At 34.4% G+C, this 27,693-nt stretch overlaps 1 protein-coding gene across 1 annotated transcript in view; it reads right to left on the bottom strand.

Moving 5' to 3' along the window:
• Positions 1–27,693, bottom strand: part of MEMO1 (mediator of cell motility 1) — a 133,978-nt gene that overhangs the window by 2,601 nt on the left and 103,684 nt on the right. Inside the window, 2 exon segments of the mRNA XM_036873019.1 lie at positions 8,906–8,982; positions 17,172–17,314. Coding sequence (XP_036728914.1) covers positions 8,906–8,982; positions 17,172–17,314 — 220 coding nt within the window.

Below are 27,693 nucleotides of genomic sequence, written 5' to 3'. Positions count from 1 at the left end.
TGGCATAAATAATCAAGAGCTGATTATAATTTAACTTTTTCCATAACATATACTTAAACATCAACAGTGTGTAAGGCACTTTGAATTATCAGTATTTAGGTATGTGATAAAAAGAGACCACAAACTGAGAAAATAGTTAATGTATTTTAATCAATTTAAAGCTCATAAAAGACTGATAAAAGCTTAAGCAAGATAGGTCTTTACAAATAAGTTGAAAAAATAAAAGTTTTTTATCTCTTAAACTAGACTGCTTTGCTTTCAAGATTTTAATTGAGAATCAAAATGTTTAGACTACTATTGAAACAATAACTATCATTTGGACACTTGTTTATACTTAATTCTGTATTCTGCAAATGCATTCAAAATAATGTGCTCAAAATACATCAATACAGAGCAACTTTAACTCATCTGAATCAAGCAAATAAATCAATGATTCTAACTCATCCATTCACCAACCTTGTTTTCTTATTCAGGTGAAATACTTTACATTTGTGTTTAATAAATTGGATTAATATCCTCTGGGAGAAATGTAAATGGTGGTTTAACTAAGGAATTAACTGATACATTTTTGTGTTTTCTTAATTATATTTCAACATGTTTTAACAAGCACAGTGTAGAATCACCTGGAGTAATCAGATGAACACTCATCTGAAAAATGATAGCAATCAGTAGGTAACACAGTACAAATATTGCAGTGGCAGTATGTAAATCAAAATTTAATTTTATAAAGAATCTTTCTTCAGAATATCCAAGTCTTTCATAAACATTATCATATTTTTCTACAAATATATCTGAAAGATAAGCGTATGTGTGTATAGTCAACTTTCAATTGCTTGCATATCAATTAGCCACTCTCAGATTTATCCACAACCAGTGTTTAAGGCTAAGTTGGGTTTCCCCTGTCAACTAGGAGGCTTCCAGGTCACCATTCTCCACTGACATTTGGTGCAAACCGAGTGAAATATGAACTAATTTAAAAGTTAAACCTAAGATAAACAATTAGTATTATAATTCTGGTACACAGAAAAGCACTCATATTTCTAAACCAAGTAGTAATGCAGAGATGGAGTCACAAATCTCTTCCATAAATATGCATAATCAAGGTAGAACTCCCTAAAGATGAAGAAACTAAGGCATAAAAAAGGTTAAAAGCTTGTCTCAAATTTCTAATCCTAGGCTATTGGATTTCTAATCCTAGCCTTCTCATTGACTTACTCTGCTTCATATAGAATAACAAGAGACATATCAACAATTCTTTAATACTCTCACATAGGTACAATTGGTATACATATTATAAAAGAACTTTAAATGCTCCTGGGTGAAGCCTAGGACAGCTTACCTTACCTTAAATAGAATTCCACTTATTAATAAATCATGTAACACTGAAGTTCAAATGTGTATTTTAATATTAAAATCTCAAAGCACATTGTGAACAAACATCACATTTATATATATTAACGTGAGTAATTCAAAGAGAAGAAAACTAATGATCACATTTGTAGAAGACAAAGAATTCAAAGTAACTGGCCAAGAAATTCTGCACAGAAAATATAGAATTATAAATGTAGAGAAGTGTAAATAAATAAAGTGTTCAAAATGAAGATATAATGGTTAAATTACAACACAGAAAGTAAAAAATTGAGGTGATGGAAGTTAAGGGATTACATTTAAAATTTTAATTTCCTGAAGTGTGCTATGTACCTACCAGGGCAAGAATCAATTCCATTACACTCAATTCTCTGACAAATATGACAGTTAAGAGGTATGCCTTTTTGGGACTTCCCTGGTGGCGCAGTGGTTAAGAATCCGCCTGCCAATGCAGGGGACACGGGTTCAAGCCCTGGTCCGGGAAGATCCCACATGCCGCAGAGCAACTAAGCCCGTGTGCCACAACTACTGAGCCCGCATGCCACAACTACTGAAGCCCTCGCGCCTAGAGCCCATGCTCCTCAACAAGAGAAACCACTGCAATGAGAAGCCCGCGCACCGCAACAAAGACCCAATGCAGCCAAAAGTAAAAAAAAAATTTATAAAAAAAAAGGAGGTATGCCTTTTTATAAAGGAGGGATAGAGAGAAAAATTAAGGCACTTCTCATGAGTGAACCTCTCCAACTGGAAAATTCATGAAGTATGCAAACAACAGCAAAAATGATTAGTAAAACTGCAAAATGGGACACCCATTAACTAACACAGAACACTGACAAATAAGCTTTTGTATATATTTATGTTTTGATGCAAACAATTTTGAAATTACTATTACCAAAATTCCAAGAAGATAAAAATGCTAGTTTGATACTACTGCACAAATTCCAAAAAGATGAAAAATAAAAAGGCTTCCCAAATACGCCTAAAGAACTTTTTGATTTCTTAACATACTGGAAGATATGATCAGTAAATCTAAAGTCCAGGTGATAGAAAGCTTGCCTAGGGCCTGGTATATTGAGAATTTGTTCACATGAACTTAATCTAATGTGAAGCAGTGAAGTGGGTCACTACCCATTCAGCTCTAAGATACAGACATTATAAACACCAAGAGCCTATCCATCACAGTACGGGTTTCTGAGGAATTTAACAGTTTCAGCAAGAAATTCTCAGACTGAAAGCTAACTCCCTACCTTGAGGGGAAGAAGGGTGGAGGGAGTCTATCATTGTGCTGACTCTCCAAGTAATGAGTGAAAGCTTGTATTGTCAAATCCTAAGTGGTAATCCCAAACTGAATAGGCAGTTTTAACTGCCTATTTAACAGAGCTGTAAATTCAAGACTCTAATAAGACAACAAAGGTCTTCCCTTTTTAAAAGTTTATCTATATATAATAAATTATTTAATTTAAATTTTATTTAATTTTAAATACTATCACCTAGATGTAATCTAAAGTAACACACACAAAAGAGTAGCAAAACATTTTTAGAAGTCTTTGAGAAATAAAAACTAGAATCATGTCTATCAATTATTAACAGATAATTAAAACCATATTATTAAATCATTAGGACTGTGGCCTTATTTAAAATAAGGATACACATTTATGTTGGAGAGATGGATACACATTTAGGAAGATGAGGTAGGAAAAGGAAATATTCTAGTTTCTTTAAGAGGTATCAAGATAAAATCTTCATTAGAAAGAAATTTTATGGAAAAAAGAAATCACCCTAAATATAGCAGTGCTAAGAACCAGTGTACTAATAAATAGGTACCTTAAAGATGATGCTGTAAAACTGACTAAAGACTACTAAAGAAACTAAACTACTGGCCTAAGTTCAAGAGAAAGAAGTATGAGTGGACAAACATGAACAATTTCACTTTCAGAAGAGTAAAAGGAAGAAAAGAAGTTGAAGTTCAAAGTAAACAAAGTGACTACTAGTAAATTTGGAAGGAAAAGAAGTTACAAAGCTGACTACAATGACATTTTCAGATTCTCTCTGCCAAATCATAAATAATATGCCAATAGCCATAAGGAAACACTGGTCTATATCAAAAGTAGTATGGAAAAAATAACCTATGATCATGTAATATATATAAAATATGTATAAATGTGGCTAATGTTTCCAGTATGTAATCTAAAAGGTTCACATAAATCAACATCTTAAAATATGTTCTGCTTTGGTCACCATAATTACTGAAATTGCAAAGTACTCATTTCCAAAAAACATGGTCAGTAGTCAGTAATATTCTAAGACTTTCAGAATCTATATCTCTCATAACTAGTTATTTTCTCCCAAATACAACATTTGGAAGATTGTTTGTTTTCCGATACATTCTTCCTTCCTTATGTGTTTTCTTCACATAATTAATCTCCAAGATATTCAAATGCTAGACATAAAATTTTTGCCAAAAGAAAAAAAAAAATTAGCGGTTTTTCTTTTGCTTTTGGAAACTAAAAACTTTTATTTATTTTCTAGCATTTTAATAACTACATTTAATAAGACTTTTCTGATAACAAAAAAGAGACCAAAACTTAATTAACATAAAAATTTTTTAAAAATTAAATCTAAAATTTTATACTTAAAAATAATCTTTTCACTCTGTCAAACTTTCCAAACGTATAATTACAATTCAGAATTGCTAACATTTTTGCAATACTTGTACAGAGAAGCATCCTACTATATTTTGCTCCGAAAAGATTGTATACAGCAACTAAGATATTAATTCTGAAATGAAAGAAATTATTTACAACATAAAATGACACTTGTGAAAAGCAATATACAGTGGGATATTCACCATTTGGTTATATAAACCAATTAAGAAAACACATTGTATAAGAGTCTGCCTAATAGTGAGTGTACATATACTCATACATGTATAAAATCATATATACATGAGTATATGTACAGACCTAACCATGCTTATTATTTTAATCCATTTATTCTAACTCCCAGAATGGACTTATAACTTGAATTAATAGCATGCTAATAAAAGAACAGACCACTTTAGACTCCTTTAAAAATTCTATATATTATTAAAAAATTCTATATATAAATAGAAATGTTTCAATAAACAGACCACAAAAATCAAGTCCAAGTCAAATGTTACATCAAATACTAAATTCAAGCATATTAATATGAAGCAAATACTCAATAATTCACTGATTTACAAATTCTTACATTTGCAAAATTAAATGTTGCCTGATTAAAGTTTACAAATGATTTAAAGAGCTGAGTAGAAAACAAAGGGAAAGAAGATGAATAGGAAATTTTCTTCTACTTCAACAGATCAGGGGCCATAATAGGCTAGCTCAAACTCACCTACGAAGCTATTCTGGAATAAAGTTCTTGGGACTCTCTCCATATTACTGAAAGTGGATATCCAGGGGTGGGTATGGGCAAGTCTCTTTTGAAAAAGTTCCACAAGTGATTTCAGTTGTAAAGATGGGGTTGAGGATTACTATAGTAGGCAACCTTATCTCTGCCCTGGCTTTGATTACCATCACATGTTGAGAATGCCCAAACTTACTCCAGACCTCTTCTCTGAGCTCCAAACCAATATGGTCAATCCATTAGCAAAGCCCTGTTGAATACAAGAACTCAAATCTATGAACTTCTTTCTATCTCCACTACTACCACCCCAGTCCAAATTACTATCTTCTCTCCCCTAAACTCCTGCCAATGCCCACTGTTACTGTTCCTGACCCTCTTGTAGAATCTATTCTCTACACAACCGCCAGACTGACTTTTAAAATAATTATTTTATTACTACATCATTTCACTTCCCACTGTATTCACATAAATTTCTTACCCTGGACTATAAAGCCCTACATTATCTGATCCCTGCCCACCTCTCTTACCAGAGCTGTGTCACTCTAACCCCTATCTACTATATTCCTACAACCCTGACCTTTTTCCCATTCTTCTAACACACTGGCCTCTTTCCCATCATAAAGTTTTTGCAATGGCAGTTCTGTCTAGAATACTCTTCCCTCTAATCTTCACTTGGTTTGCTCCTTCTTATTTATATCTCAATTTAATATTCCTTCTCAGGAAGTCTTTCTCCAATCATTCAATCTAAAGCAGCCTAGAATTATATACTATTTAAAAACACTTTTAATATTTTCTGCATAGCACACATCACTATTAGAAACTAACTTATATACAATATCCTTAACTTTAAAAAAAAAAAAGTGTATCTCCTCCGGTTAGAATAAAATGTCCGTGAGAGCAAGTTGGTTTGTTTACTGCCATATCTCCATCAGTGCCTAGAACTGTAAATGCACTCAAAAATAACTGGTGAAAAGAAAATCCAAATGCCTACTTGGTTGACATCTCCACTTGGATGCCTTAAAAGCAATAGCAAATATAACATATCCTAATACAATTTATGATCACCCTACCTCGTAAAAAATCTAGTCCTATCTTCTTGTGCTTCCGACCTAAGAGAACAGAACCAAGACTTAACCAGCAGCATAAGCCAGATATTTAGGAAACATCCTTTTTTTACTTTTTTATTTTTTATAAATTGTTAAAGGTTACATTCCATTTACAATTATTACAAAATACTGGCTTTACTCCCCATGTTGTATGATACATCCTTGTAGCCTACCTTACACTCAATAGTTTGTACCTACCACTCCCTCACCTCCATGTTGCCCCTCACCCCCTCCCCACTGGTAACCACTAGTTTGTTCTCTAAATCTGTGAGTCTGCTTCTTTTTTGTTATATTCACTAGTTTGTTGTATTTTTTAGAAGGAATCATCCTTGATACTTCCTTCCCCTCCAAGTTCAATTGATCTCCAAGTTCTATCATCAATTTGTCTCTAAAATATACTGGATACATCCACTCTGTCCCTCTCTTCCACCATCACCAACCCATCCACTGTCTAAATTACCATGTCTCACTTGGATTATCAAACTAGTCTACTCATTTCTCCTCTGGCCTCCCTCCAACCCGTTTGCTGCACTGCAACTATATGATCTATTCACATACAATCTGATTTTATCACTATCCTATTTGATATCCTTTAAACGCCTGTTCTAGATTCTCTAGCCTAATTTCTCACTACTCTCCCATCCACTCATCCATTAATTTAACAAATATATATACTGAGTACCACAAACAGGCTGATACAAAATGGACAAAGATCCTGATCTCACGAAGCTTATGATCTAATAGGGCAGGTTTTCATCAACAAATCAACAAATAATAAGTCATATAGTAATAAGTACTAAGAAGAAAAATAAAGCAGGGTAAGGTCACAGAATAACTGTTCACCACAGGGGCAAAATGGAAAATTGTGGGCACATTTCTGGGTTGTGTCAATAACTAGAAGATGCTGTCAGGGGATTTAGTAGGTGGAATCCAGGGATGCTGACTGTCCTGCAATACAGGACAGTCCCACACAGAAAGAACGGCTCTCATCCTATAACACTTTCACATGTCCATGTATGCGAAAAACCTGCCTATAATTATCTACACTCTAACGCCATTTTACATACAAACACAAAGAAGTTTTGCATGATTTTAATATACAATAGATTTCCCAGGAACAAACTATCATATAAAGTGAGGGAAGACTGTACTTTGTTTAGTTTACAGTTTTGCTAAGAAATGTTCACCATTTTGGAAAATCAATTCACCCACCAATGTAACTTGGTAAATGTAAGTCACAAATATAAACAACTGTTTGTATGTGGCTGTAATATTGATACTATGTGTAAGCACCTAACTACTTCATTGTCTCTTTTAGTACAGTTGGTGCCTGAGCATTTACATTATTAAATATATATTAATTTATTATAAATTACTTTCCTTTTATTTCTTTCTCAGATTACACTTAGGGTATTCATTTAATTCAATTATGTATATAGGAGGATTATAGTCACCAATTCATTCATTTGAAAAATATTTGTTGAGCACCACTTACGTTCCAATCGCTATTCTAAGCACTTGGATACATTAGTGAACAAAACAAATATCGTTATGTAATAAATAAGTAAAATATTCAGTTTCTTAGAAGAAAAAGTGGAACACAGTAAGGTAAGGTGGACTGGGAATGCTGAAAGGGTGGAGTGTAAGATGTCAAATTAAATACGGTGGTCAGTAGGCCTCATTGGGAAGGTGAAAACTGAGCAAAGCCATAAAGTAAGTGAGACAGTCCAGCGCAAAAAGGGCAAAAGCCCTACGCTAGGCACATATATGGCATTATCAAGAAATAGTAAGGAGACCAGTGTATCCACAGTGCCTCATAAATATCTTACATCTCTATACTGTAACAGCTTCTTTCTAAATCTGTTCAATGATTAGACTGTAAGATCCATTAAGTGGGAGATCATGTTTTCTCTTCTTAGTATCTTCAGTACTTCACATAGTACCAGGCACACAGTGGATACTCATTAACCATTTGCTATATGAAGAAAATAAATGATACAGAACCAGGAAAGTTTTCTGAGGCAACTAAGAACTAAACCTCAGAAAAATAAGATTAGAATAGTAGCCAGAAAAGAATTAATTGACTGAAATGGCAACATAATAAAGCCAAAAAAAAAAAAAGCCCCAAAAGTCAGTGAATTAAAATCCAAACAAAATTCCAAAGGTAAAAGCATTAGGCCATAATTGGATTTAAAGTAACAAAATAAATTTAAATATGATAAAATCTCCTAAGTAACTATTTTGTATGATAAAATCTAAGTAACTGCATTCATTCCATTTGACTTTTAATAAAATAATATTACTCAATATAATCTACTTATAGTTTCAGATCCAGATTCCTTAGTAAAATGTTTTATCTACTTTAGACTAAATATTTTTATACTAAAACATATACATAAAGCTTTTCACACACTGGTAAAGTTGACTTTAACAGATTACAGACTTAAAGTCTGGTGGAGTTTAAAGACAATTTAGAGACCAAGCCTCTCCAAGTCTCTCATCTTAGAGATGACAAATTGAAGACTAGAAAATTGAAATGATCTATTGAAGGTCAGAGCGAATTAGTGATATATCTGCTAGATTCAACTCCTGGACTAGTTAAGAATACAATAATGCTTTAAAATTCTAATTTAAAACAAATTCAAATTCCATTTAAGAAAAACCCAAATGGCCAAAAAATATAATTAAATAATAAAATAAACTTAGAATTTGCTATGGTTGTTTCTGCTTAACAGTAAGCAATGGAATTAGTATCCTGTTGTCCCTAACTAAGACATTCCCCAAATAGTATCTAAAAATCTGTATCTAATTATTCAAGGTGTAATTAATCAAATAAAATTAAGATGAAGGAAATTTCTACTAACAGAACAGGGATTATTTTTATAATCAATATCACATGATTACAAAATATATATTGCACATTTAGTTAAAGATAGGGAAAGAATTATTAGCCCACTGTATATTTTAACATAATAAGTCTTGAATCACTAATCTGAAATTAAAGAAAAAATCTTACAGCAGTAAAACCCCACACCTGAAGGACTTACCATTTTATCTAGATGTTCAATGGATCTATAAATCTCCCCCTGGGATTCATCATAGTAACTGTAACGGAACCTTTGACCTTGAAACAAATATCATGTACAAAATAAAATAGGGAAAAATTAGAAGCTAAAAAGAAAGCAAGCGCTTACCAAATAATTTCAGTTCTCATGGAAGGCAAAGCACAGCTTAAGCCTCTGAGAGAATCATTCCCAAGAGCCCTTGTACATAAAAATAAAAGGCATATTTGGGAAGGTAATAAAGAAATGATATATCACCAGTGTTTCATGATGTTAAAAACTATTTCAAACTGTAAAACCTTAAAGTCATGAGCAATACAAAAGACTATGGAAACAAACAGTTTAAAAGTTAGAAGCATTGTTAAACATATTATATCGGTCTATAATGGAAAGTAAACGCCAAGAATATGATTCAAGAAAATTTGGCTTAAGGAAACTATCTCAATTTAACAAATCAATGAAAGCTTAGCTTTTGTTGTACAAATGCAAAGATTTAATCTCTACTACAGAAAAGAAAGAAAAAAAGTAGGTCAGAGATATATGTGGCTTGTATAATTTTTATGACCTAGATTTTAAAAATTTATCTCATTTTTGCAAAACTTTCTACTTGGAAAAGGATCAATACAAGTGCCTTTAAGTAGGATACACAGAAGTATAAATATAACAAATAGTCCTACTCTGACAATAAAATCTCAACAAAGGTACAAGCACAGGACATTCAATGTTTAGCTATTCTCCAAAGAACAGAGAAGGTAAAATGGAAGAAGCTTAAAAAGAAGGTAGAAAACAAAAGACTCAGGAAATAAATTTTGCTTCCTACTATAGTCAAAGAAAAGCCAAAAGTTAAACATATTCATAATTAATTACATATTATTATTCAACTGATTATGTTGTATTTCAGATATATCTAAACCTATTTTTCAGCAATGCCTTTATTTCCAAGAACTCATTACTTTTATATTCTTTATTTTTAAAGATTCACCAAAATGCAATTCTGAAGGTATTAGAGTACACTAATCATATACACACATAGTATGCATCTTGTGCTTCAATTTTACAGCGGAGTTCACATATCCAGTTATTATCCTCCCATCTGAGGAGGCGGGTTTCTTTGGCTGGATAATTATTATTTTTAAGTTTTCTGTTTCTCTCACTAAAAGAATCACCTTACAAATAATGAGCCATGTAAAATTATAACACCCTTTTGATGTCCTTTTTTAGAGAAACCACACATCACAGTTCTTAACATTTCATTAACTTGTTGATGCTAATCATCTCTGATGGTCACCTTTCTACAATATACCATATTTCCTTAACTTTCACATATTAACTTTTCACATACATTAACATGCACAGCTACTCAATGTGGCAGTTCTTATTTCCCCGCACCCCCTTCCCAGCGCCACTATTAAATAAATATTGCATCTTACAATTCATGATATCCTATAATCAAGCAATAGGGTTCTGAGACAATTACCTGCATTCTGAATATAACAACCTTTTCTGGTAAACACTGGAGACTACTGCATGTTGCTATAACTATCAGATTCATTACAGTCCTTGCACTAAAAAAATTCTTAAACAGTGACAATTCTATCACTGAGTACCCCTATATTAAATAATTCATCAGACATTTCTTACAAAATTTAGAGTTAAGTATAGCTTTGTTTTTCTTTAAAGAATATATGTACTTCCTCCTAGCTAACAATAGGAACTATATAATTCACCCTATCTTTCCTATTTGCCAGCTGGCTGCCAGAAGGTTCAAAGCCAAATATAAAGTCTGTCATAATAACTTAGTGATTCAATTCATTGGTACTAAATTTCTACTTCTGTTTCAAAGTTCTTTTGATAAAGCTGCCCCAAATCTTCTGTGAAATGAATAAACAATTAAAAGAATAATCTTAGACAAGAAAATTCTAACACACTGTCACTGTAATAAGAGTAATATCCTTGGACGAAATCAAGATGAATATTCTTTGAACCTGAGCTGCTTCAGGTTTATACTAACACATTTTCTTTTTCTTGCTTCTGGTGATAACTGTCAGTTTTAGTTGTCAATAATCCCTGTGACTGGGACATAACTGTCTTATCTCAAGACTGCTACTCTCAGGTGCAGAGAAAAATGCATGTACTTTGTGACATTTACTATTTGAAAGTCTTTTCTATTTATTTCCAAGTTCAGAGCTGCTGTGTCAAACGGCTGAAGTTGGTCAAACCTGCCTTAATCATAAGTCAAAAGTGTAACTATATTTTAAAACGCGGTCTTGTTCATATGGACCATTTTCAATGTAACTTTCACTTAAAAACTACTTCTGAAGTAAGAGAGAAGTACATAGAATGTTTAAAGTAAGTTAAAATACTAAATCAACATGTGATTTAATAAGAATGACAATATACACAGAAAATCAATGAGCAAATGTTTAATATTTTGCTATCTACTTTTTGCTACTCTTTAGTAGCCACCTCGCATTTAGTAGCTGAAGAACTGAGTAGATATATTTGATAAGCGTTAAAGGATTTATCAGTTAAGAAGCTAAATTTACACTACTAAGCTACTACACTGAAAAATGTATCCTACTTACGATAGCTCAAATTGTCTTACGATAATTTTTAATTATACAAACATTTCAAAATTACTATTCAAAATTACTACATTCTGGTCAATATACTTAAAGAAAGCATCTAATTTGAAGTAAATAGTTGCCATCATCCTAGCCTAAATGTATATACATACATATGTATGAATATATGTGTGTGTGCACATGAGTACACACACATACAAGTTCAGTTAAATACCACTTGGAATTTGAGTTCAAAAGAATTTTTGTTTCTAATTATTAAAAAATGAAGTTTATCAAGATTTTACTTAACAAGAAATAAAAAAAAAGACAACCCTAGTGCAATACACTGATCATAAATGCACTTTTAAGTATTTATTGTTCATTTAAAATATATTACGATTTCATGTACTTCATGAGTTTTGTTTTACAATATTTCTAACATTCACTTAAGCTTATGCATCTAAACTGAACAAATACAGTTGCCTATGTGCCTGGAGAACTGGACTTGTGAACTTTTATATAAGTATGAATAAAGCATATCACATAGTAAGAGAAAATTACTTACCTGAAACTTATCCTTTCAGAAGGTACACTGGGAAAATGGATTCTTTGAGCCCCTGTTTCAACTCCAAGTATGAGCTTTCTAGCTTTAAGAGCCATTGACACTGCCCCTAGGGGCAGCACAAGCTTTGGAACTCCCCTAGTGAGTATGTCAGTAGTTTCTCCAGGTGCCTTCCCTCAGTTCTTTTCAAATTCAAAAGATGAGAGGAAAAATAACCCAAGAAAAAAATCCTGTAAAGCAGAAACCTTACTCTTTGAGGGAAGGAGGGTAGCTCATTTGTGAATCCATTCCAGAGCACGCTTTCTGAGAAAAAGAAATACAGGTAAGTAATTTTCCCATCTCCAAAGGTGACTGGTGATTAATGAGTGGATTCACAGAGTGTGGAGAATAAGCTCCAGGGATGTCTGTTTAACACACAACAATCAACTAATGAGGACAAACATAACAATGAATGGTACAAGAACCAACACTACTTTTGAATTACCTCAAAACAAAAAGTAAAAAAAATATTAAATACCTCAACATTAAGCTATACACTAGATTGCAGAAATAAACATGAGCTTGGAAAGTTGTTCAATAAAGCCCCCAAAAGATCAGTCAGTAAGACAGACTAATCTTTTAATAAACAATTAAAAGAATAGAATAAAACTGGACATATATCCAGTAAAAACTGTACTGTTATACATTTACTTAATCACTTTATGTTTATATGTTAAAACGTTTTCAAATATTTGAGTTAAACCTCACAACAACCTGTGAGATAGACTATTAAACCACAGTACACTAAGGACCTAAACTGGGGACACTCATAATTGACATCACTACCAAAGAAAAAATGTACTTCATAAAGAAAATATTATCTAAGTAGCTCAAATAAGGTAATCATTTTTATAAGCAAAATACTATAGTCCTTTCATTCTGAAGTCTTAGTTATAATGTAAAATTATTGGCTTTATCTCAAACTTGTAAAAAGTCAAAACCCTAAATATGTGAAATCAGTATGTACCAATATTAGAGAAGACAAATGTGAAAGCCTGAATAAGATATATTTCAGGAATTAGCTAACTTACACTCAAACCAATTTAAATATTTAGAAAATAGTAATACCCTCAGACCCAAGAGACTAACAACAGAAAGGAAGAAGAGTATGCATGAATAATCACGTGTTAATATATATTAAACTAGAAATCTGAATAAAGATATAAATTTCATAAATATTGAAGGAGAATGCCAATTTTAATAAGTGGCACATATTTATAAAAAAGAAATTATGTAAGCCTAGACAAATGTAAGTTTATAGATAAAAATCCAAAACTGCTGAAGTGACTGTAGTGTAAACTCTATTCATATTTTAACAAAATAATACAATTTATCATTAACATCTACCAAATAAATTTATTGAAACTGATTTGAACTTAAAACTACCATTTAAAAAGAAAATTAAATAGAAGCATGAACCCACTTTTAAAGAATCAATTTCTATTAGGTCCAGTTTCATTCAGAAACTTCTTAGAAGTTAACTGAAAGTTATGTTAATGAAAGTTGTCAATAATCTAAATTTGGAAGTATAAAGTTCAGGGTGATCAGGAAAACACAAATATTAACAGTATATATGGAAAAGAGCAAAAATGAAACTCAGGAAAATAGAATAAAAATTCTACTAATTAGAAAAACTAAAACAGGTCCAGACAAAATCCTCTTACATGGAGCCATTCTCTAGGATGTGGAACTTGGTAAGTACACAAAGTATGGGGACAACATTACTTCACCATGGTAAAAGTCAAATACTAGCGGCAAATGTATGCCACTCTTCCTGATAGCAGCAGGAAAGGGGAAAAGAGGTGGGATCATTAAAACGTTACCAGGGAAACATCATCCTATTGGACTCCCTAATGACCAAATAAAAGGCAGGAATTGAAACGCAGGGGGTTGGCGGGGTGATTCAAATGAGGGGATAGAAAGACAGGGCACAATAGAATCTAGGTTCCCAACTCTCCCTTTGCTTCTCTCACCCAAAAAGAAAAATTGAGAGTATTTTAATCTTTCTATTTTTTCTCTCTCTAATATCTCTTTCAAGTCTAATAAGAGCTAAATGGTATCTGAAAGATGAACATCTTTAAAGCAAAATACCCTTAAAAAAAAAGTCATTCTTATAATGGACACTGGCTAACAAATAAGGCTGACAAAGGCAAAATCCTTCCAGTTACACACATATAGGTCTCCTAACTGTCTCTATCATCAAGTTTCTCATTTTATTTTCCACAGAAGCTGGACATTATATTATATAAACAGAAATGACCACTAGAGATGAAAGATGTCATCACTGCCAGTACTCTATTATTCAACAAAAACAAAAAAATTCCACTGTATATATGTAATTGATCAACTGTACCATAATCAATTAAGTGATTTTTCTTCAAAAACCAGCTATTCAGAAATGTGGAGTGTGTTAAGAGCCTAACTCAATGAAACTTCTAAGATCTCTGAGTACTTGAGAAAATGAATCCTTCCTGTGAAATGATTTAGAATTCAGTGTCATCATTATTTAGTATGGTAAGATCAATCTGCACAGCATCTTTAAAACAAGAAGAAGAAACTACTAAGTATTATTGTCATGAGAGAAAGCTAGATTTTTGAGATGGAAATATACCCCTCATTAATTTAGGAAAGAAAGATGACCAATGCCACTAAAGCATGAATTTGAAAAATATGAAACAATTTCTAAGTAACCACAGTTTAACCCATAACTAGCCAATGATTCATATTATTTCAACAGGCATATAAAATAGAAAATGAAGCTTATTTTACAAAAATGACAGTTACTATTACTATCGTAGAAAGGAGTCTAACAATTTTGGAATAGTGTCCATGTAACTCTTTCCACTTACTCCCAAACCTCCATCAAATTTCCTAACAAGAATTAGTACAGTGCTTTCCATAAGTACAAAGTAAGCACTTAATGAATATTGTTAGGGATAGTGATACTGAAAAAATAAACACTTGGAAAAGTTCCATTACTTAATCACCAAATGTAAATATAAATATGTTTTAGTCTCTAGATGATTCCCATAGCTAACATTTATCAACCTCTGGAAATTTTGAGTTCTTTTTTGTAATTATCACCAAAAAATTCTATCTTGCAATTTAAATTCCAAAATTTTCAAGAAATCAGGAGATCAAATGGCCTAAATAATTTTCTGAGGACCTAGATAGAATATAAGACAAAATTCATCTTTTTCTCTCAACATTCTACTTAAATATAGTAGTGGCTTAGGATTTGCTTTATAATCATCAATGAGGTAAAAAGGATGAGTCCACATAAAAGAGCAATATTAAAACATCTACTCATGTTTTATGTGGATTTATGCTGTGGTTGTACGTGCTGCCAACCTTGAGGGAGGGCCCTGAAGAACACTATCAGGGGAGCGAATTATTTAAATCATAAAAGTGATTTTAAATGATTCATAAGAGCCTTAATTAAAAGTGAAGAGGGAGGGGACACATGCTTCAGGAACTTTTAATTTCTAAAACATGCTTTATTATCAACACAAATTCATAATACTAAGTAAAATAACCTTTTTTTAATCATGATACTCCCTAGTTTTATTACTAAACTTCAAAGTTCCCAAGAAAAGAACTCTTTCAAGCATCTACCTACTCAGATCTAAGTAATATACTTATATCCATAAAAAATAACTTCTGCCAAAGGTAGCAAACCAACTAGCAAATAGATTCGTTATTAAAGAACCCTGAGAGCCTCTTAAGGAGTTTGACAAGGTAGCAGAGCTACATGCATACCCTAATCCAGGGCTTCCAACCTGAGCACTATCAACATTTGGAGCAGGATAATGCTTTGATGTGGGGGGCTGTCCTGTGCTTTGTAGGATGTTTATTTAACAGCTTTCCTGGACTCTACTCCTTAGATGCCAATAGCATCCCCACCTCCTTCCCCACCCCAGCTGTGATGACCAAAAATGTCTCTAGGCGTTTCCACATGTCTCCTGGGGGGACAGTCAGCCCCAGCTGAGAAATCAGTGCCTTAAACAGAAATACTTATCTATACCATTAGGGAGGATGGTTCTCTTGAACCGAAATCTCAAGGGCCTGCATAGTGCAGCATGAGGTAAGAGAAGAAGAAACCAGCCTATCCAGGCCTGATAAATGTTGAATCAACTCCGGCAATCAATGATAAGACATGTAAAAGCCAGGGCTCCCTATATCTCATTAAGGATGTTTTTCTGGCCATTCTGTATCTGAAAATTTATGGTGTTGTGCCTTATGTTTTTACTATAATCAAAGAAATAACTGAAGAATGAACAGATAATGGCATCCTTAAACCGTTAAAATAAATGAGTCAAAGAGATGTCCTAAAAGGAATAGGATTCAGAAATATTCTACAACAGTAATGGATAAATGAGAACAAATTGTATCCAAAGAATTCAAAAAACAAAATTTACTAAACAAGGCATCCATAAATGTCTCACTTCCTTTATGATCTATTCACTGTGAAGCTTCCTTATTCTTTTAATTCACAATAATAACAAAAATCTCTTAGGAGTCCTTACCCTTATGAACCATTACCAATTTAGACCACAGTGCTAATAGCTAACATGTTACAACCTTTGGAGGGTAGCTCTAAACTGATGGCAACTATGGGCAAAAATTAAGCACCAAAGGAAAAAAAAGAAAGAAGAAAAGACTAATTACAAAAAAGGAAATGTGGGAAAGGACTTGCATAGCACACAGTGCTCTTCTACGGTCTAAAGAACATTTGTTTTATCCACCAAAAATTTAACTTCAGAGAATCTATCCCACAACTCTACCTGGAAATGGGGTTAAAAAAATCTTAACTCCCACTAACCTAAGTATCTAAGCAAGGATGCCCTCACAGTGTGAATCCAATTATACCAGTCGCCTTTGGAAATGTATCCATAATCCCCTATTACAATCTCATCCTTTTTAAATGACCAAAAGACTTTTTTTATTCACCTTTAAACATTGTTGCTAAAAGTAAAACTTTCCACGGAAAGTGACAAAGAACTGAAAATCAGAGCTTAGAATGAAAAGATACCTTTAACCACAAGTGCATAATATCTACCATGAAATGTTAAAATCTAGAACTTACCCCAATGGCAGAAATCAGAAGAAACCACAAAGAGATTACTAGGATCCGCTAGATATTTACTGAAGAGTTTTCCGAATTCCTGTTCTTTTGACTCACTCAGAGCTCCAACCAATACAGGAATAATGGTAAACTCATCCTTATGGCTTAAAGAAAACAGAAAAAAAAAAAAAAAAAAAAAAAAAAAGTCATTTAAGAAATATAAGAATAAAAATAGTTTTCCAATGTGTTGGCACTAAAAAGTGGAACATTTATTAATAATGGAATGGATAATATACATAATATTGCTGAATTCTTAAAATCTATAATGTTTAAAGAAAACCGTTTAAAAATATGAGGTACAGAATACTAAAAATATCTATTTAAATTACAGAAATGTACAATACTTCTTTAGGTAAACAAAGCTATTTTACTACTAATAATATCCTCTAATATAAATATAAGCCCATCAAACCAACACCAAGTCAAGTCTTCTCAACTACCCATAAAAGTTACAATCATCTCTGCCCAATGCTTCTGTAATTTTAAAAGAGTATTAAATTCTTCCTCACTTATTTTAATTCTATCCGATTATAAATACCACCATTTCTGGCACTTGTTCTATAAACCTGCCAAGTGAGACCTACAAAACTTATCTTGGCTCCCGTAAGATTCACCAAATGCACCTTACTCCTATACTAATAAACAGATACAGGACAGTCTGAAGATACAACTCAAATTTCACTGGCATCTAGGGTGGACATAGAATTCAAGGAAATAGATATTAATTTCTAGCAGCAAGAAAAAGACGCCACGCCCATCCACAATGTTTATGGCATATCCACAAGTCCCTTTTTCACTCTATAGATTGAAAGATTTATGGAAAAGGAACAGAGCAGATTAATTAAGAATAACTGTGACGGGCTACAGAAACAGACCTTTTAAATTTTTCATTGTAGTGAAATTTTGTTTACATATATTCAATATTATTTATATTCTAAAGGATCCCAGATTTGGAATTTTAGAAGTATGAATCATGTTTGTCTGACTTGTTCTAAACAGGACTTCAAAAAAAATCATTGTAATAAATGCTTTTTAATATGATAATCCGGCACTTAATTGATGTAGGACAAACAGAATTCATAAAAGGGTCTGTAAAAATACTAGGTTTAAGTATTACCAAAATAAATGTTAGCTCAGCTTCATAAAGCTAAATTCAGGGCACCCAAGCGCCTCCCCCAAAAAGGCCCCCTTACCCTTGTCAATTGCGAAATAAACAGATCATACAGATCTCCAGTCCCTCTGCAATGCAGGGGCTTCTTGGGCAGAATCTGCATCTATGGAGTAAGAAAAAAAGAGGAAGCTGGCAGAGGAAGCTGCCATGGGATATCTCTTTCTCTGATTCTTACCACTTTGCTTAACAACTGCATGAACGAATAGGGGCTCTTCAGTAAGTTAAGAGTGATTATCATATGAAAGAAAAGAATTTGAGCTCTAGTAAAAATTCAAGAAGATTGTTATGAATTGTTCTAACTTCAAGTACTACCTACATAAATAAATACACTAAGATCATTAAAGAGTCTGCAAGTAATTATGACATAGTAGGGAAGCAGTTATATAGAGTATAAAAAACAAGAAGTCAGAAGAAATGGGCTCAAGTACTATCTCTATCACATACAAATAAATGTTGAGAGCATAGGTAAGTTACCAACCCAAAAATTTATATTATTTGTAAAATGATCATAATTACAATACCCTTTTCATAAAACTGTTACGAAGTAAGGAATACTACAAGAAAAGTACTTTGTCAACAATAGTTGCTTCACTCTGAGCAAACAACACGTCTCCTCTCCATAACAGCCGCCAAACTATTCAATTAACCTGTCTGAACTATCTATACAGAGGTAAAAGTCTAATACTACTTAGAAATCTAAGCTCTGAATCAAGATTCATCCATCCACCTCTTTGTTATTTCTCTTTTTAAAAAATTGCTTGTTGTTCTCTATCCCCACAAAGCATGACTTAGAGAAAAGAGCATTTGGCTTTGAAATGTAATATTCCTAGGTTTTAGAATCCAAGTTGTGAAGCTGGTCTTCCCTAGTGAAGGAGTATAAAATCTCGCCCTCAAATAACAATTATAAAACTGTCAAAAAAACCAACCATTTTGTGCTCTGGACATCAACCAAGGGCGAAAAACACAGTGAGAAGAGTTTATTCATGAAAAATAAACTGATTTCTTGGGAAGAACAGTGGAAGTCTGGCATCTTACCAGGAACTGACTCTATCTCCCTCCCCTGCTCCACCAACATTATGGTGAAAGCAAGGTGAGATTGCCTGTGAAAACCAGCAGCTTCACCGCTGAAGGAAGCTGACTTTGATTTGGAGTAGAGAGCAGAATACCCACACCCAGCAAGAAACAGAAAATCCTGCAGCTTTTGTAGCCTGAAATTACCATATCATTTGAGGCAAGCCACAAACCTGAGGACTACCTAGAAATCTAACAGGGAGGTCTGGGAAAGGAGAGACCCATATAGGGACTGAATAAATTCATATATTCTGAGGAGATGCCCTGATGGTGCCCTGGCTGAACAGGAGGCAGCACATGTGTGCAGGGGAGGTCCATAAGGCCCTAAGCTCTCGCCAAATGCCAGGTAATTGGGAGGGTGAGAGCAAGCACAAGGGTAAGTGGAGACCTGAGAGACACCAAGCTCTTACACATCCCTGGCTGACTGGAAACCTCCACACATGCACAGGGAGACCAGAGAAGATCCAACAGAAAGCAAAAGGAGGCAAACTTGAAAATTTCATATGTGCTCGCCAAAACATTCACAATCCAGCAGCAGAGGGTGAAAGGTATACAGCCTCAACATGTTTAAGCACAACCTCCAAACAAACAGTAGCTAGGCACTAAGCAGTGCAGATACAGGGGTGAACTCTAGAAAGCCAGGGTAAAAAATATAAATAAGAATTTTTTAAAAGCTAAGGAGATATATCAGTAGCCAAATACTGTGAGAGAGACAAATTCCACATATAGAGTCCACGAAAGTTACTTTTAAAAAAATTAATGAATGAAACAACCACCACCACCATCACTACCACCTGCAGAAAAAAATTAATAAAATCAGAATAAAGTTGCTATAAAAAATGGGCAGAAGACCTAAACAGACATTTCTCCAAAGAAGACATACAGATGGTCAAGAGGCACATGAAAAGATGTTCAACATTACTAATTATTAGAAAAATGCAAATCAAAACTACAAAGAGATATCATCTCACACCAGTCAAAATGGTTATCATCAAAAAATCCACAAACAATAAATGCTGGAGAGGGTGTGGAGAGAAGGGAACCCTCCTACACTGTTGTGGGAATGTAAATTGGTACAGCCACTATGGAGAACAATATGGAGGTTCCTTAAAAAACTAAAATAGAGCTAGCATATGATCCTGCAATCCCACTCCTGGGCATATACCCAGAGAAAAACATGGTCCGAAAGGATACATGCTCCCCAATGTTCACTGCAGCACTGTTTACAATAGCTAAGACATGGAAGCAACCTAACTGTCCATCAACAGAGGAATGGATAAAGGGTTGGTACATATATACAATGGAATATTACTCAGCCATTAAAAAGAATGAAATAATGTCATTTGCAGCAACATGGATGGACCCAGAGATTGTCATATTGAGGGAAGTAAGTCAGACAGAGGAAGAGAAATATTGTATGATGCCGCTTATATGTGGAATCTAAAAAGAAATGGTACAAATGAACTTATTTACAAAACAGAAACAGACTCACAGACTTAGAGAACAAACTTATGATTACCAGGGGGAAAGGGTAGAGGGGAGGGATAGTTAGGGAGTTTGGGACTGACATTACACACTGCTATATTTAAAATGGATAACCAACAAGGACCTACTGTATAGCACAGGGAACTCTGCTCAATATTATGTAACAACCTAAATGGGAAAAGTATTTGAAAAAGAATAGATACATGTATATGTATAACTGAATCACTCTGCTGTACACCTGAAACTATCACAACATTGTTAATTGACTATAATATAAAATAAAAAGTTTAAAAAAAAAGAATAAAGTTGCTATAATATACTATTGGATTGGCTAAAATGTTCATTCCGGTTTTTCTGTAAGATCTTATGGAAAAACACAAACAAACTTTTTGGCCAACCCAATACGTAAAAAGTCCAGTTTCAAGAAAAAAATTGTGAGCCAAAGAAAAAGGAACCTGTGACCCACTCTTGGGGGTAGGGTGGGGGTGGGGTGGAAGTAGAAGCTGTATCCAAATGGGACCAGATATTAGATTTAGCAGACAAAAGATTTTAAAAGTTATTATAAATATGTTCAAAGAAATAAAGGAAACTATGCTTAATATATACAACATCAAACATACGAGGATGCACACAATGGGAATCCCAGAAAAGTTACAGTAAAAGTATTAGAAAAAAATAATGGCTGAAAACTTTCCAAATTTCGTGAAAAACGTTAATCTACAGATCAAAAAAAACTCCACACCCAAAGTAGGTAAGTATAAAGAGATCCCCTACCTAGGTACAACATAATGAAACTGATGAAAATCAAAGACAAAGAGAAAATCTTGAAAGCAGCAAAAAGAAAATGACTCATTACTTACAGGATAGACTTTTCAACAAATGGTACTGGGATAATTGCGTATCCATAGGAAAAAAGTGAACTCAGACCTTTACCTCATACCATACACAAACTGGATAATAGCCACAACTATAAGCTAAAACCGTAACACATCTAGAACTGGGTTCAGCAAACATCTTTTGAAATGGGCCATACTGTAGGTTTTCTGGGCCATACAATATCTGTAGAAACTACTCAACTGTCACTGTAAAGAGAAAGCAGCCATAGTCATTAGGTAAATGAATGGGTGTGACTATGTTCCGATAAAACATTACAATAACAAGCTGTGGGCCAGATATGGTCTGCAGAACACACTCAAGAAGAGAAAATCTATGTGACCCTGGATTCAAAAGCAGAATCCATACAAGAAAAAAAAAAAGATAAGAATTCATCAAGAATGTTTGCTCTTCAACAGACACCATTAAGAAAACAAACAGACAAGCCATACAACGGGAGGAAATCTTTGCATATCATATATATGAGTAAAAAACCTGTGTCCAGAATATATAAAATCTTGTAACTCAGTAAAAAGATAAATTAGCAAATTAAAACTAGGGCAAAATATATGAATAGACATTTGACAAAAGAAGATACATGAATGACTAATAATCATATGAAAAGTTGCTCAACTTCATAAGTCACTGGAGAGATGCAAATTAACACCACAATGAGGTTACACTACACATCTGTCAGAATGGTTGTAATAAAAAGACTGACAATAACAGGTACTGGCCAGAACGTGGAGAAACAGAACCCTCATGCATTGTTTCTGGAATATAAAACAGTGCCATCACTTTGAAAAACAGTTTGGCAGTTTCTAAAAGAGTTAAAACACAGACTTATCATATGACTCAGCAATTCCATTTCCAAGTAACTATTCAAGAGAAATGAAAACATATGTTCACATAAAGACTTGTACAAGAATGTTTATATCATTATTCCTAATAGCCAAAAATGAAAATGATCCAAATGTCCATCAACTGGTGAATGGTTAAACAAAATGTGGCATATTCATACAATGAAATAACTACTTGGCAATAAAAAGAATGAACCATGGATACATACCGCAACATGGATGAATCTCAAAAACAGTATGCTAAGTGAAAAAGGACAGACACAAAAGACTATATTTTGTATGATTCCATTTATTTAAAATTTCCAAAAAATACAAATCTATAGAGAAAGAAAGAAGGTAAATGGTTGCCTGAGATTGAGAATGGGAGCAAGAATTGCCCTCAAATGGACACAAGGTTTCTTTTTTGGGTGATAAAAATGTTGTTTTAGGGCTTCCCTGATGGTGCAGTGGTTAAGAATCTGCCTGCCAATGCAGGAGACACGGGTTCGAGCCCTGGTCCGGGAAGATCCCACATGCCGCGGAGCAGCTAGGCCCATGCACCACAACTACTGAGCCTGTGCTCTAGAGCCCACGAGCCACAACTACTGAGCCCGCACGCCACAACTACTGAAGCCTGCACGCCTAGAGCACGTGCTCCGCAACAAAAGAAGCCACTGCAATGAGAAGCCTGCGCACCACAACGAAGAGTAGCCCCCGCTCGCCGCAACTAGAGAAAGCCCCCGCACAGCAACGAAGACCCGACACAGCCAATACATACGTACATACATACATATATACATAAATAAATAAAATTTTTAAAAGAATGTTGTTTTAAAACTAGATTGTGAGATGTCTGCACAATCTATAAATTTATCAGAAATCAGTCAGCTATAATTTTATGTGGATGAGTTTTACAAGATATAACTCATACTTCAAACTTCAATAAAACTGTTAAAAAAAGAAGAAGAAAGAAAGAAAATCCATCTTTGCCAATTGCAAACTGTGCTACTTGCACCAGGTTACTTAACCTATCCTAAGCCTCAACTGTCATCAGTAAAAACAGAGTTAATAAAATCTACCTTGCAAAACTCTTGTGAGCACTTTAGTAATGTAGATGAAAGTTTTATCCCTTCTTTTTCTGTCCTATACCTTAACCCGTGCTGCAGAAAATTACTATATCCAAGATGTGTAACAAACAAGAATTGAAATCCCAGAACCAATAGTGAAGCACTCTCTTTAAAAACAAACAATATGGGCTTCCCTGGTGGTGCAGTGGTTAAGAATCTGCCTGCCAATGCAGGGGACATGGGTTCAAGCCCTGCTCCAGGAAGATCCCACATGCCACGGAGCAGCTAGGCCCATGCACCACAACTACTGAGCCTGCACTCTAGAGCCTGTGCACCACAACTACTGAGCCCACGTGCCTCAACCACTGAAACCCACGCACCTAGAGCCTGTGCCCTGCAACAAGACAATCCACCACAATGAGAAGCCCGCGCACTGCAACGAAGAGTAGCCCCCGCTCGCCACAACTAAAGAAGGCCCGCGCGCAGCAACAAAGACCCAATGCAGCCATAAATAAATAAATAAATAAATAAAATTCTTTAAAAAACAAACAAAAAGGGCTTCCCTGGTGGCGCAGTGGTTGAGAATCTGCCTGCCAATGCAGGGGACACGGGTTCGAGCCCTGGTCTGGGAAGATCCCACATGCCACGGAGCAACTGGGCCCGTGAGCCACAACTACTGAGCCTGCGCGTCTGGAGCCTGTGCTCCGCAACAAGAGAGGCCGCGATGGTGAGAGGTCCGCGCACCGCGATGAAGAGTGGTCCCCACTTGCCACAATTAGAGAAAGCCCTCACAGAGAAACGAAGACCCAACACAGCCATAAATAAATAAATAAATAAATAAATAAATAAATAAAAAAAAAAACAAACAAAAAACCAAACAATATCGGGACTTCCCTGGTGGTCCAGTGGCTAAGACTCCGCGCTCCCAATGCAGGGGGCCCGGGTTCGATCGCTGGTCAGGGAACTAGATCCCACATGCCGCAACTAAAGATCCTGCATGCCACAACTAAAAGGTCCCACGTGCCGCAACTAAAAGATCCCACGTGCTGGAACAAAGACCCCACGTGCCGCAACTAAGACCCAGTGCAGCCAAATAAATAAATAAATAAATATTTTTTTAAAAAAACAATATCACCGTATCACCAATGCTCTTAATGGTACACAGCACAAAAAGTCTAAATTCTAATGTAAAAATTCTAACATAAAAATGTGAATTTGTAGCTAACATAGTTCTACAGTTAATGCTATAGTTAATAACACTATTGAATATTCGAAACTTGCTAAGAGTAGATCTTAAAAGTCCTCATCAGAAGGAAAAAATGTGAACTCTAATATGAATATTCTAAGTGATAAGAAAACAATTTAAATGGCAGTGTTTTTACTTAATTAGTGGTATATAAGTAACTGAAATCTTAAAATTGATGACATTTTAAACTAGATGAAATACTGTATACAGTTATTTGCTTATTCTTTCTATGGCATTAATCTGAATATTTCTCCCCTGAACAACACTGATGAACATGAGAATTTTCTTTTCTATACAAATTGTTCCAACTTCCCAAAGATTTTAGAAGCAGTCCAGAGCTTCTCAGGTGAGAATTAAAAAAAATCATAGGTACTTCCCTGGTGGCGCAGTGGTTAAGACTCCGTGTTCCCAATGCAGGGGGCCCGGGTTCGATCCCTGGTGGGGGAACTAGATTCCACACGCATGCTGCAACTAAGAGTTTGCATGCCACAACTAAGGAGCTGGCAAGCCACAACTAAGGACCCGCCTGCTGCAACTAAGACCCAGTGCAACCAAATAAATAAATAAATAATAACTAAGTCAGTCAGAAGAAAAATTATTCTTATCCCTAAGGTGCTGAGGCTGTTGCCACAATAATATCACTATATAATTTACTCTCCTCTCCTCTTTTAGACAGAAAATATTCATAGGGAAAAAAGAGGACAAAACATATGTAAATACAAAAAATCTTTACTCTGATAAAAATAAAATACATCCCAATCTTCTCAAATGTCTTATGCTATCTCTTGCTCATCCTTTTCATGGTCATAGAAACTAAAATTATTCCATTACGACCAACAAAGAATTTGTACTTATTATTCCAGAGATTCTCCATGTTCTATCTATAATTCTAAAAAATGCTCTCTTCCGGATACAGGTAATACTCAAAAGGAAACTTCTATGTTCATGAAAAAGTGAAACTGGGGAAGGGGAAGAAAAGGGAAAAGGGAGAAGGTAAACTAGCTGTCAATGACAACTAAAATTACCATTTAAGTCATTATAAATCTTTACTGTTGGATCAGGTAAGTGAATCTAATGAGATTATCAAAACTAATTTCAAAGGTTATATCTTTCTGAATTTCCATTCCTGTAGGAATACTGATTAGAAAGGCTTTACAAGAGCAGGCATATTTCAGGTACCAGAGAATCGTACTAAACTCTGTTTTGGAAACTCAACCATTTGAAGCAAGAGTCCTATGATAAATTGGCCCAAGTCTGCTGTCAGAATTATAGAGACATTCTAGTATTTTGAGAGAAACAAGTCAACATTTCCATGCCCTATGCTCTCCTAAAATTACACCCGGGTTTACACCTAAAACTTAACAGCTTTACCATCTCTGATAATTGTATACTCTTAGGCCTTAAACTTATCTTAAAATTATCTTACTCTCCCACATAGAAATATTTACCAAGTTTTGCTCATTCTAACCTTTAAATGTCTCCCATAATCTGCTCAGTCTGCTACCCTATCCACCACTACCTTAGTTCAAAGCCCCCGTGATTTCTAAACTATTTCTACCAACCTCTTCCAATTCTAATCCATCCTTCACAGTACCATCACGCCATCAAAGAGTAATACTCTTATAGTCAAGTTCTAATCATCTCCCTCTTTTGCTGAGGAACTTTTACTAGCTCTATACCAATCATGGAATGAAATACAAATATCTTAAAATGACATTCAATGCCCTTCATAATCCTGTCCCAACCTACTTTCCAACTTTCTAATCCTGGCCCTCTTACTCTACACCTCTACAAAGTTACCTATTCAAATGTCTCCAGTCCCACGTTGGTATCATATATGTGTGAAAAGTCGGATAAGGTATAAGATAACAGGAAGTGGCAAGACCAATATCCAACTAAAAACATTCATATCTGTGAAAAAACTTTTTCTAACTATGCAGGCCAAACAAAAAACATCTACAGACAGACCTCAGTTACTAGCTCGGCCTTCTGCAACTCCTGCAAGCTAAGTCGAATAATTTTCTGTTCTTAAAATAAGCCCTGGGCTTTCTTACTCCTATACTTTGTATTTACAGTACTCCCTTACCCTCAAAAATTCTGCCCCATTCTGTGAAAATTATAGCCATCCTCAAAGTCCACTCAAATATCACCTTCTCTACAAAGCCTTCTGTGCCCCCCTAACTCAGCTATCACCTACATCCCCCTTTTCTGTTCCTATAAACTCTTCAATCGTACTTATTACATTTTGAATTATATTACATTTATTTATATACAGTTATCTCTCCTACTAGACTATATGCTGAGGAAACACACAATATTAACTTATTTTGTATCACCTATCATTCCTTGCACAATTAGGCAACTCTACTAATACCGGAAAAATTCAGATTAACCAAAATTTTTAAATTTTGAGAGTAAATGTCATCTTAAAAACAATCAAATCTTTACATCAATAACTAGTAAAACTGAAGGGGGGGGGAGTTACGATTATGAGCCAAAATGAGTTTTGTTTACTAGCCTACTTAATTACTCCCCATGAATAAAATACATTATTCTTAATCTGCGATTAACAGAAACATTGGAAAAGGAGTCTCTTGTGTATTCCTGTGAAGGTGACAAAGGTAAAGGAAAAGAAATCCTTTTTCCAACCCCAAATAGCAAGTTTTAAATAATAAAATCACGGACTTCCCTGGTGGTCCAGTGGTTAAGAATCCGCCTTCCAATGCAGGGG

The sequence above is a fragment of the Balaenoptera musculus genome, chromosome 13, assembly GCF_009873245.2.
Source record: "Balaenoptera musculus isolate JJ_BM4_2016_0621 chromosome 13, mBalMus1.pri.v3, whole genome shotgun sequence".
Taxonomy (NCBI): Eukaryota; Metazoa; Chordata; class Mammalia; order Artiodactyla; family Balaenopteridae; genus Balaenoptera; species Balaenoptera musculus.
Note: the sequence above shows the minus strand (reverse complement) of the source record. Positions and strands in the feature narration are given on the sequence as shown.